A 13,280-nucleotide genomic window follows, 5' to 3' on the forward strand; every position below is an offset into this window, starting at 1 on the left:
TATGCAAGATATTCATCAGTATGGCTATAGGATAGGATCATTTCAGGTTCCCTATCCTCAGCTGCCCAAGGAACTAGCTGGGGACATCTCCCTGGATACCTGGGAACCCCTCTAGAGTCAAGTCTCTTGCCAACCCTAAAATGGCTCCCTTAATTAAGATATATACTTCCATGCTCCCATTTCCACCCTTCCTTTATCCCAACCATCCCATTCCCCCAAGCTCTCCCCATCCTCCCCTTCTCACTTATCTCTCCCCATTTCTCCTTACCTCCATCCCACTCTACCCCCAGGTCCCAATTTTTGCCCAGCAATCTTGTCTCCTTCCAATATCCAGGAGGATAACTATATGTTTTTCTTTGGGTTCACCTTCTTATTTAGCTTCTCTAGGATCGCGAATTATAGGCTCAATGTCCTTTATTTATCTCATCACCTTTTATGTTAATGGAGATCCAAGATGAAGCCTTCTTAGATCTGGGAACACAAAGAGCTAGTGACATAAGGTGTGAGCTACTGACAAATGTGGATACTGTGGCTTAGCACAGATCTTCTCAGAGATTTATAGGAATTTACACACATACACACAAACACGGACAGATACACACTTACACACACAGTAAATGTTGCATAGTAACACTCACACTATTTCTGATAAGTATAAAATAAAAACACAATTTTATGCTAGGACTACTGTGGATAGTCTCCCAAGTCATCACCAATCTATTCTATTCTATAGTATGTCTAAAGCCCTCTGAAATTCATATAGTGAAACCTAACCTCAAAGGTAATGTCATTATGAGGTGGGTCTTTTGGGAGTCTCTTGATGAGGGCAGAACCTGCAGCATGGGCTGAGCTCCCTCAAAAAAGATGCCCTAGAGAGCTTATTAGCTCTTCTCACCACGTGACTCACAGTGGGGTATCAACAGACAGTGACCTGAAGAAAATCTGTCACCAGGTCCTCCCTGTGCTGCTACCCTGACCTCAAAAGTTTTAGCCTCTCAAATTGTGAGAACTATCATTCGCCAGCCACACTGTCTGTGGCGTTTGGTTATAGTAGCCCAGTGAAACTGAGCCATACCCACAACATAGTAGGCTCCATGCCTGCACCTAGGATTTTAGTAGGGACCCATAAAAGTGATTTTCAATTACAAAACAGGGGGGAGGGATGAAATTTTTATTGAGAAATATTTTAATATAAAATATTAATGTATTGGTCTTTGTATCAATGCAGTCTTGCATGTGGGCCTTATATGATTGTCTTTTAGACATTAGAAATTGGCCTGTGAGGGCATAAGTGCCTTTAGCATACAGCAATCATGAGGTAGCCCTGCCCCAGAGATAGACTTCCACGACCTGGCAGCCATGTGGAAACCTCTGAGTTTTAGACATTATATTCTTTCAGTAGGTGATTTTTGAGAATGGAGTTCTTCTGAGCAAAGGCATGTTTAATGTTAGAATTCCTTCATCTTGAAAGTGTTGGATATATTTGTGAAAGGCTTCCTGATGGCCACTCTGCAGATGACGCTGTGCACAGACCCCCTCCCCCCATACCACAACAGATACTTGCAATGAGCAGCAGACCACTTTGCCAGAGTCTGCGGGCTGAGTCATAAAATCTTAGTATCTTAGCGCTTACAGTAACTGTTGGACCTCCTAGGCCCAACCCTCCACCAACTCAGGGTGTCTTTGTCCTCACTCAGCATCTCTGTTTTCTCTGTGTTATCATCTTCTGAAAAAGCTCTGTTGGTGAGAAAACGCAAAGACTTAGGTTGCTGTGGAGACAGCAGGACACTCTCAGAATGAGTATACCTCTGTCCACCTGAGCTAGCAATGGTTGGTGATTCACAGCCCCTGGGCGGAGCCCACCAGGATCATTGTTGTCTCTTCCTCTTGGGGGGATTGTTCCAGACCATCATCTACCACCTTGTGGAGAGCGCTGTAGTGTTCCCGGTCTTGGTGGAATGCATGTAGCTCGGAAGCCGCCTCCCAGGCAGCAAAAGAGGGCATGGGAAAGGGATCCGGCCTCTTGTTTTCAAAAAAGCATTTCAGGTTCCTCTCACTCAGCTTGTTGGCACATTCCAGAAGTTTGTTTTCCAATTGTTCCTTCTCACTTTGTGCGTACGTCTTCCAAAAATTCAGCTGCAGATAGCTGACTTTAGATTTGCAACGTGCATAGCAAGTGGTCAGCAGAGAGAAGAAGGATGCCGAACAAATCAGACACCATCCTAGAATCTTAGGGAAAAAGAGATATTGAGGACACAGAAAAGCAAAATGACATCTTAGAGAGTTGGGTACTATTCCGGGAGAGAATATAACCATGTTAATACCACAGTCGTTACTACCATCTCATCTCAAATTATTCACCTTAACTCTAAATGCTTTTTGACAGTCAAAATAAAGATGAAGTTGACTCAACATTGTTGCTATGAAAAGCAATAGCCAAAAGGCTGACAGATGGAAAGAGTGATTGCCGAATAACTCACTCCTAAAGCACTTCCAATGGTATGGCTAGGAGAAAGAATTCTTTCTAATTCATCGTGGTTGTTATTTGAATGAACAAGCGGTTTGTGAGCCAGGTGTCCAGGCGTTCATCAACTCATTCACACACTCCTGACCAACTTTTCCCATGGGACTTTGTAGAGAGCAGCAGCCACTCTATGAATCCCAAGTGCATTGCTCACAGTGAAAAAAAAAGACAAGCAAAAACAATACAATAATTGCAGCAGTACACAGAAACTTTAAGAATTTAAAGCTGTTCTAAATGTTTAGAGATAAAAAGGGGGAGGGTCAGGTCATTTCAAACTTTGAGGATTGTTTGTTCTCAATTTCTGAAGTTAGAAAAAGCAAGCAGTTTCCTAAACACGAATGCTCTTATTGGTGTTTTAACTTTAAAATCAAAAGTCTATAGTTAACATATCTTCTAAATTTGCTGGTCCAATTTTGAACTTTTCATAATTTGAGTTAATTTTATATTTGAACAACTAACCAATTTCTTGAAATCATCTTTCGATTTCAGTTCAAAGGATGCTCGACAGATGGACCCAACTGAACACAAGAGCAATAGCCTGCAGTTGGGTCCACTCAGATCATAGGAGAGCCAAAATGAGCTTTAACTCAGTGGTTCCCAAACTCAGGGGTTACTAGAAGGGTCTCACCCCGTATAAGTGCCATTTCTGAGTTGCTATTCCTCAGGCGAAACACCTGGCTTTCTCCTCACCATGGGTGTTCCCTGTACCTCTATCTCTATTATGATTTTAAGGTTACCCATCTCAGAAGATATTTGGGGGAACCCAAAGAAATGATACTGGGCAAGAAGCTTGTGAGTTTCACCTGCTATCCACCCGTTTGCAAGTGTCTCTTTCTGTCCTATGGTAGCAGGTGAGGCTCAGTCACTATGTGACAGGAGTCATAGCGTCCTCCTGTTCTCCAGTCATCGGTGGGCTTGTGGCTGACTCCCTCAGGCCTTCCTTTCTTTCAGCATCCCTTCTTCATTGTGACTGGGCCTCCTGTGATTGAAGCTATCTCCCCACACCTACCTGAGCTAATCCTGATGAGTTAGAAACTATGTGATCGACTCAGATCGGCTCTTGCTTTCTGTACAACCTCAGCGTTGGCTGTTTCTCGATGCTGAGTCTTCTCCTCCTCCCAGGCCCACAGCACCTAGAACTCCAGCTAGAATGAGGAGATTGTGCCACATCCAGCCCCGAATGGTATCCTATTTGTCTCTTTCCCCAAATCCTGCCAGTTTTCTCTGCATCTTGAAATATTTAATAATGTCCTAGAAACTTTATGCCTCTTTATGTCCATTACCTCTAAGTAACTTTCCAGAGTAAGTGCCACCATCCCTCACTGTGAGAAGAATGGGGTTGAGAGTTCTACACCACAGAGCTGGGGAGTGGCAGCATCAGGATTCAGAGTCAGCTGACTGCAAGGTTGAGCTCTTTCCACTACTCCGTTCCACCATCCTGAAGAACAGAGAGTCACCCAGCTGGGTTTCTTGTTGCTCTGCCCCACCCACCCATGAATGAATGCACTTTTCCACCTCCGCCCACATGGCCAATTATTGTTTTGAACCGTGTGGTGCTTGCTGCCATCTGAACCTCACAGTCAGCACCTGCTATTGCCACATCTCCCTTCATCCACATCTCTCGGATACCCTCCTGTAGGTCTTAACCCCAAGTCCTTATGCTACCGAAAATTCAAAAGGTCGTTGTGGCCAAGCTAAGTTATAACCAGATGTGCATATTTTCTTTGGGCTTAGATTTAAAGAAGAGCTTACACAGTGATGAGCGTTTAGACTTGGCATTGGCTGGATGGAGCCTGGTGCCTGTGGATGTCAACCATGTGTCATTTGTACTATGATAACATTAGTAATTAATACCTTCCCTCAACAAAAGACGGAATGCACTCAGGAGCCTGACATGTTCCATCTAACCTATGCTTTGTGCATTAAACAAAGGAGTTTATTTAGGAACATTTTTTGGCTTATTAGTTTATGAAGAATATGATTTTATTACTATTTTAGATGGTACGAGCCAACTTTGCTTCGATGCATTTGTTATAACTGCAAGTTCTTTCTAAAATAGAAAAAGTATAGTGTGCCTGTGCTAATAGCATTCCTGAGAAATGGTGACTCCGTTTGCTCCTATCTACTCCTATTGCTTCTTCTGACCTCAGAAATAGGAAATCAACTTTATGTCAAGGCCAGGCCAGCGCTATGCATCGAGATCCTTGCTCATACACCTGGCCAAATGACAAGTTCCTTCCCTGTGTTGATTAGCTGAAGCTGTAAATTACTTCTCGAAAGTAAAGCAATACTCCAAATTCCGAGCTTCTAAAGGATGGCGAGAGCATCTTTAGCTGTACAGCATAGAGAGAAAAGTCATCATCTCTCTAGGGAATATGGTCACTCTTCACTGAAGGCCTTTTAAAGACTGCTTGGTCCCTCTTTCGTTTGAGAAACTCTTGATCCCGGCAGTATCCACGCACACAAGGGAGCAGTGGCCAGTGTAGTCACTCAAGCGAGTTTCCATGCCAATGACACCACATGCTACTTTGAGAAGGAGAAGCTGATTTGGCTGGGCTGTATTTCGGTGCATGAAGTTGTGTCTGCGATTTTTGAGAAACCAGCTTGAAAATTAAGTAATCGATAGAAGGCAATAATGCTTAATTACAGCTTGGGGTTAGCACTCAGTGTGTGGCTTTTCGTTCTGCATTATTTACAAAGTCAACCCAGAGAGATGGTTTTGAGCACTTAAGTATTTACATATGCATAACCCAGAGGGTATTTTCTTTTTGGAAATGGAGACTACACTATCCAATCAGCAATTTTACTGATCCATCCTGTCCCTGAAAAGCTTCTCCCGAGATTGTCTTAATGCGCCATCCTGTTTTAATTTCCACTTAGTGTCAAAATATTCCGGCAAGACTCAAACTCTGGCCTGGCAGACAGGAAGACAGAGAGGAATCTCCCAGTTCACACTTGGAACAAAGAGTGGCATTTGTCCTTACCTGAGACTGGGCTTGCAGGGACAACTTCACCTCCTCGTTGTCTGTGGGGGCCATGCTGCTTCTGCCACAGGAGACTTTGTACAGCTCTTCCCAGCACTCTTTGGGCTTGCCCTTGCAAATCATCTCCAGGAGACCTGTGCTCCTTGTCCCACTCATAGCGCATTCGTAAAACGTCCCATTCAGCAAAGCCACAGAGAGCCACATCACTGGAGCCACCAAGGAACTCAGTGTGATGTGGCCCAGGACGTAGAAGAAGCGGCAGCAGCGTTTCCTGGAGAAGATTTTCTTGGGATTTATGCAGCAGCCAGTGAAGAGTCTCCATGCCTTGTTATTTAGAAAGAATCCAAGGATCAGTAACACCCAGGCAGGGGCAAAGAGGAAAACCAGCCCATAGGCTGTGTTCTCCGTGCTGCAGGGGCACTTAAAGGCCACGAGTGAGAAGAGACGCTCACTTCCCAGGGTCAGCAAAGCCATGAAGCTGTAGCCAATAGCCGTCTTTTGGTTAAGAAAGAATTTCAGAATACTCTGAAAAGCATCCATGTTGGAGACACACGACGAGGACGAGGGGAAGAGGAAAGAGCGCTTGCCTTGGTTTTAGCACAGCAGCTGTGGCTGTGGAGGGTGGAGCCCTTTTGAAACAACAGTCCTCCTCTGTCTGCCTCCAGCCAGATAAGGAAACAATGTCATTCCCCAGGAATGCTAATTTCCCAACAACGTTCAGATAATGCCTCCTACTGGTGAATGCTGACACTTGAGGGCTGAGACCCTGAAGATGAAAAGCAAAGTGCACAGGCTCCTATTAATATTCTTCCGGTGGGCTTTTGATTGCAAATCGAAAGTTCTCACACAAATTATGGTACAGAAAATTTCCAGCAGGAGACTCGGCCCTCGTGGAAATGGGTTTCAGCCATTGACTGACTGGAAGCATTTCACAATAGGTTTCTTTTCTTGCTCTATGCCCTAAGATCTGGTAGACAGCGGTTCAGGTGTCCTAAAAGGGCTTGCACTAAAGACTTGAAACACCGTTTAGGATTGGAATGATTGGAATTTATGAGGGAAGCCTAGTATCTAACTAAACTTTCAGAGAAAATGAGGAGCCCTCACTTCTCTTCATGTGACTCCTTGATTCAGATCTTGATCATCTGACACAAAGAAAACCCTTCTAAAGCAGATGTGGAGTCTACATTAGGATGTCTTCAGGCCTCCCAGCTGCCCACCAGGTGGTAGACTTGGACCTTTGCTGAACCACGGATGTTTCTGTCTAAAGTGTCTCTGCCCCATCTGCACCCCACTTTGTCCACTTGTCAAATGCTAGCTCGCTCCATGCTCATGTGTTCTAGGTCTAATTCTGGTGTCGAACATAGAGACTTCAAACTCATTCAGTAGCTTGATTTGCAAGTGACGACTGAACTTACACTGTGGCAGGCCCTTGAGAGACAGGTGCTCCTCCATAAGAGCCTATTAAATTGAACCAAATGAGCAAATGAATGGACATTTTTCACCTTCAAATTATAAATAATTTAAGAAAATTGCTTCCATTTCTCTTATGCTGCTTTTAATTTTAAAATTAAGCTAATTAAGGCCTTTGAATGATGGCAGCACATCAAGCTGACAAATTTCCATTAATAAGCTTTAGAAGCTGGGCCTAGGTGTTTGGTGAAATTACCTTGGATTAGGAGCCAGGAACTAAAAGGTCAGTCTTTACTTCTCTAAATACCAGGTCACACATTTGTGAAACTTGTGCTTCCAAAGAAGCAGTGGAGCCCGTGAGAGAGAGGGCTGATGGGTAAAGGTGAATTCCAGTAAGCCTGAGGATCTGAGTTCTATCCTTAGAACCCACATGGTAGGACAGGGGAACCAGCTTCTCCTTGTCCACTGATGTGTGCCAACCACACACATGCACACACACAACAAATAAATGTAAAATAATGTTTCAAACAGAAGTGAGTCCTAGCCCTGCTTAAGATCTGCATAAAAACAAAGACAGACAGAAAACAAAGGCTGTGGAGGACAGTTGGAGTGTCTAAGTCTCTTCTGGCTCTGTGCTGCAGGGTTCTTGGCATCCTACACTGCAGCAGACACTTTCAACAATTGCGTTATCACACATTTATGCTGCTCCCACCACTGTGTCTTGCTCCTCCTTGAAGATCAACATCTACAGTATAATTCTGTGTCCAAAACCACATCCTCATGCCTAATCTGCCCCATGGCACAGTATGTTCTCAGACCAGTGACCTCCTATTGTGGAATATGCCCGGAACCTCTGAACTCTTAATCTTAGGGTCTGCCACGATCAGTGTGGCATATACCACAATGTTGTGTTGATGCATTTTCTCCAAGGGTTTTTAGAAATAATATTTTCTTTTTTACAAACCATATTGTTCCACAAAACCTAGTACTGTAGGATATTCTAGAAGAATTAAAAAATAATTTAAGAGTCTCCCATGGCAGATAGCCAGTAAACCACAAAGAAAAGTGTGGGCACAAATACCCTGGCTGCAGCCTCAGCTTGGCAAGCTTGATGCCGTGCTGCAATGCCTGGGAAATGGACTTCGGTCTGAGACTAAATGCTGTCATCTTCTCCCTCTTTATCAGGTTGCTTTCAAGATGTACTTGGGCATCACGCCGAGCGTGGCCTGTCACAATTCAAGCCGAAACGAATTCTCCCTGATTCTAGACAAGAATCCTCTGGCTGAGTTTGTGGAAGAGCTGCCTGCTGGACGATCTGCGCTGTGCTACTGCAGCCTGCTCTGTGGGGTCATCCGAGGCGGCCTGGAGATGGTAAAGCACGTGCTTCATCTTCGTCATGCGTGTTAGCCATCCAGTGCTGTTCTCAAAGTGTACCAGCCTAAAAGGAATGCACAGTCTCTAAAGATGCAATGTCCGGGATGGAGCAAGGCCTGTTACTGCAAGCCTGTCAGCTCAGCTCCTTGGAAGGTACCATAGGAAGATCAGGATTGTAGGTTCAGGGCCAAGTTTGTGCTATAGAAAGCAAATTCAGCACCATCCTGGGCAACTCAGTCCGGTTCCGTATTAAAATTTTAAAAGTGAAATGGAAGACTAAGGACTTTTGCCGGAGAGAAAGAAAAGAGATCTGGGAGACGGCTCGGCATGTGCCGTTAAGCCTGAGAGCCTGAATGCGGTTCTTAGAACCCACATTGTATAAGGACCGAGCTGACGCCTGCAGGTTGACTTTCCTTCACACTCTGCAGAACATGCGTATGTGAGAGCACACACACATGCTAAACTGATTAGTAAAAAGGGAAAGAGTCCCAGGAATAGGTCACGCAGTTGTGGCTGATGAGGATCTCTCGCAGCTTAATTTACAAGTAGCCTCTGCAGACTTGCTGATGCTACAAACCACCCACAGGTTCACACAGTGTTGGTGCCTTGCAGGCCACTGTGTGGACGCGCCAGAAAGTTCCTTGCCACTTAGACGTCTTTCTAGATATAATCACAGCATGGCAGTCTGAGCTGCCGACCTTGAGGCTATGTGGGAGGGGACTAGCTGAGGACCTGTGGTACAGGAGGTACAGGTCAGTGCAGGCTGACTTTCACACCTAAGGTATTCATTGGTTTAACTGAGACAGTATTAGCATCGGTAAGGTGCCTAGGACTGAGCCTGCAAAGATGGACAAGATACAGAGAATCTCCTGTCTAGTTTAAGAAGTCATGTGCAAGACCTGGAGTAGGAGAGAATCTGTACAGTCTTGATAGAAACTCTGAACTGACTTTCTAAGGAATCACGGGAGTTAGGTGAGGGCTTTCGTAAAGCGAACAGGAAAAGAGTAATATTTCAGGTAGAAGGGACAGAATGTTCAAAGGCTCCTCAAAATAAAAGAGCCAGAAACTCAGACAGTTCAGGACTGACATGAAGACTAAGAGAGGGACTGCCAAGGGAAAGGCTTGAATTCTTTAAAGATAAAAGAAGGGATCCACATGACAACCCGGGAAATTAAGTCTTCTATATTGAAAGTACCAGAGCAGTGCATACAGGTTTATAATCAAGGAAATAAGAGTCTGAAATTTACGTTCTAGAAATTCCAGTCCCTTGTCAATCAGATGAGAGTGTACACTGAAGAGAGAATGCTGAGGGAGGGAGGAGAGCAGACATAAAGCTGGTGCTGGGAACCTCAACGAAAACCAGAAGGCATCCCTGGCAGCAGTAATCAAGAGGCAACTCACTGGACCAGTACTTGTCAGGGCAGAACAGTCAAAACTCAGATGTCAGCTGGCAGAAAGGGACACGATTGAAAAAAGAAAGATTGAAAAATGGCCTTCAGGTTTCTGAACAAACCTGTAGGGGAAATTACAACATTAACCAACAGAACAAAACTAAAAGGGTTGAAATTGACAAGGGGGAGCTCAGTTTTGAACCTGTTAATGCTGAGATGTTCAACAAACACACAGTGAGGATTTCTGAAAGAAGTTGTCTCTTTTTTTTTTATTCATTTATTTACAGACAAGGTCTCATCATGTAGCACAGGCTGGCCTCAAACTCATGATCCTCCTGCCTCAGCCTCAGAGTCCTGGAATTACGGGCGTTTACTGCCATGCTTTGCCCCTGTTTTTTATATATGCCTGTGGAATATGACTGACGAGGTGTCAGAACTGACAGAAATACCTAAGGAGATTCTGTGTAGTGGGAAGAAAAGCAAGCATGGTTAGAACTCTAGGAAACAGAACAAAATTATAGAGTTAAACAGAGCACCCAAAGACTACAAGGGCAGCAACATGGAGCATTCAGAAGAAGGAAACTGATAGAGAGTAATGGATGGGGTCACAGAAACCAGAAAGCAGAGTATTTCAAGAAAACTAACAAGACCAACTCAATACAGTTAGCTCTGCAGGTAGGGTTTTTCATCAGAACCACCTGCTTCCAAATAACCACACAGATTTATTATTAATTATAAATGCTTGGTCAATAGCTTAGGCTTATTACTGACTAGCTCTTACATCTTAATTGACCCAAATTTCTTATCTACACTCTACCATGTGGTGGTACCTCTTTTCACCGTGGCACGTTCACCTCCTACTTCCTCTGCATCTAGTTGGTAACTCCCGTGACTCTGCTCTCCTTCCCTGCATCCCCTCTGCCCCCCAAATCCTGCCTAGCTATTAAATGTTCAGCTTTTTATTAAACAAATCAGAGGGCAAAGACACATCTTCACAGTGTACAAAAGATTATTCCATAATATACTACCAATTACCAAGGCTTTGGAGAGGGCCTTGGTAGAGGTTGTAATGAAGAAAATATGAGAAATAAGAGAATCTGTCAGACTGGTGAGGCTGCAGGAGCCGACGAAGAGGCAACAACCAGCAGTCTTGTTTTTCCAGAATCTTCTCTATTAGAATGAGCTCTTAACCATTCTAAACCTGTGTTATTGATCTGCTCAATAAGGATCCATGCATATAATTTTATCTGTGGAAATTAAGGGAGGGATAAAGTAACTGATACCCCCAAAGTGTAAGACAATGAAGATAATTGCATGTATCTTCTTTGCAGATCCTTCATGATGTAGTACCCTAGATTATATTAGATTTTATCTGCATCAGTAGGCATTATATCAAGGAAAGGGAAGAGAAGAATTATAGGAGGCTACACTGAAAGGGGTAACCATATAACTAAAACAAAAATAGGATAAAGAAGTCACCAGCTTTCATGGGTAATTATTTTGACCATATGTGTTGACCATGAGTGGTCTCGCATGTCCAAAGAGCTTCAGCAGAAGTAGTCTGTGTGTTTCTTTAAAAGATTTTCTGTTATATATTTTAAGACATAAAAAACCATAGAGAAGAAAATTCAGCTATTAATTATAGGCCATATATTTTAAAAACATCCACTCTCTTTCATTGGATGACGGGTGTGGTAGTTTGAATGTAATTGGCCCTCGTAAAACTTTGTTGAGTAGGTGTGGAGTGACTTTGTTGGAGTAGGTGTGGCCTTGTTAGAGGAAGTGTGTCACTGTACGGGCAGGCTTTGAGGTCTCCTTTGCTCAAGCTTTGTTCAGTGTGACACAGTCCACTTCCTGTTGCCTGCAAGACGTAGGACTCTCAGCTACTTCTCCAGCACCATGTGTGCCTGCATGTCCCCATGTCCCGCTATGATGATAATAGATTGAACCTCTGAACTGTAAGCTACCACCCCAGTTAAATGTTTTCCTTTATAAGAATTCCTGTGGCCCATGGTGTCTCTTCACAGCAATAGAAACCATAACTAAGACAGTGGGTATCATGAGGCAAGGACTTTGCACTCTATGGGCCAGCTGATCGGACATTTGGAGGCCTGTGGATTAGAAAATCCAGGTTCATTGCCTAGGAGTTCTTTATCTGGGAGGGGTGAGTCAGGTAAGGTTCAATAAATATTAATTAATTGCTGGCTAGACCCAGGAGCTTTTCACTTACTACTTTCTTCTACCAGCTCCCCTCACTTATTTATCTTCTTTATCCCAATGGCTAAAAATAACTCTGATCAGATACTCTATTGAAAATAGGTCAGCAATACCATGCTGTTCTTACATGAACACATTTTAATGAATAGAGAAGTAAGCCCTTGGGTTTACTTCATTGTCTGGGAAATGGGAAATGCTTTCAAGTTGAAAAGTAGGCCTGGCCATCAAATATTCATGTCTGTAATTCAATATCTAATCTTATATTTATAATGTATTTAGTCAGTATTTTTCAAAGCTCTCAAGGCCATAGACAATTGCTAAATGTTGTTAGAATAAGCGATTATATTGTTTAGCTAATGACAGAATGTTTTATGGCAAGTCAGCTTGAGAGAAATCCTATAAAGACCCATTTCTCTTCTGAAGTTCCGCTTGGCCAGGGACCCAGAGAGAGGTCTATCTTTGAGTCAGAAATTTGCTTTCTTTCTGAGATGGGTAGGATGGTTCACCCTTCTTCCAGTGCTCATGCCATACTGATGATGTGTGGTCCAGATATCTCTGGAGAACACAGTTCAAGGTTCTTTGTTCACAAAACAGGTGTTTCTTATCAAAAGAGAAAGATAGGAAAAAATAGATTTTGAAAAAAAATTGATTTTTTTTTTAAATGACACAAGCCTGTTTTTTTTTATTTTCTTTCCTAGGTTCATTTGGCTGCTGAAGTTACATTCTTGCAAGACAGACTAAAAGGCGACAGTGTGACAGAAATTGGAATAACTTTTCTAAAAAAGCTGGACGAGAAAAAATATAGACGGAAAAAATGAAGACAAGCACGTAGAGTGCCATGGGTGGTTAGCTGACCAGCGAGTATTAGCTAGATACACAGCCGCAGAAGTTTTGCATTGCCTGATGGCATGGGCTTGGACAGGCTTATGAACTTGCCATGTATCACACAATTTTGCCATTTCAAATGCAAATAACTCCTTATAAAACAGCAAGCATGAATTCCACATATTACTCAATCCGTCCTCAGCCAGTCTACCCATCCACTTACCTGTGGCAATAGGGAAAACAGAAGCACCACCATTAGGGGATTATCTCTTTTCAGTAGAAAAAAAAATGGATGAAATGATACAGCATTAGAGAGAGACAGACTCAGCAGCCAGGAGGTGGTGCATGCTTTTAATCCCAGCACTCATGAAGCAGAGGTATGTGGATCTCTGTGAGTTCGAGGCCAGCCTGATCTGCAGAGCAAGTTCTAGAACAGCCAGGACTACACAGAGAAACTGTCTCAAAAAACCAAAAGGAAAATAAAAAAAATATATATATGTACATACATATATTTGCAACATTTTCATTTTTATAGATGATGAATATGCTTTTTGT

General features: G+C 43.3%; 2 protein-coding genes across 2 annotated transcripts in view; one reads left to right on the plus strand and one right to left on the minus strand.

Annotated features, from left to right (window-relative positions):
- Positions 1 to 12,718, plus strand: part of Trappc3l (trafficking protein particle complex 3 like) — a 48,208-nt gene extending 35,490 nt beyond the window's left edge. Inside the window, exons 4-5 of the mRNA XM_005363518.2 lie at positions 8,104 to 8,289; positions 12,599 to 12,718. Coding sequence (XP_005363575.1) covers positions 8,104 to 8,289; positions 12,599 to 12,718 — 306 coding nt within the window. The remainder of the gene's footprint in view (positions 1 to 8,103; positions 8,290 to 12,598) is intronic.
- On the minus strand, positions 1,199 to 6,048 carry Calhm5 (calcium homeostasis modulator family member 5). The gene is made up of 2 exons (XM_005363517.3): positions 5,509 to 6,048; positions 1,199 to 2,229 (listed from the first exon to the last, which is right to left on the minus strand). The coding sequence occupies exons 1-2, from the start codon at positions 6,046 to 6,048 to the stop codon at positions 1,840 to 1,842; spliced, it is 930 nt and encodes a 309-aa protein (XP_005363574.1). The 3' UTR covers positions 1,199 to 1,839.
- Positions 12,719 to 13,280: the final 562 nt, after the last annotated feature.

Source organism: Microtus ochrogaster, linkage group LG9 (genome assembly GCF_000317375.1).
Source record: "Microtus ochrogaster isolate Prairie Vole_2 linkage group LG9, MicOch1.0, whole genome shotgun sequence".
Taxonomy (NCBI): Eukaryota; Metazoa; Chordata; class Mammalia; order Rodentia; family Cricetidae; genus Microtus; species Microtus ochrogaster.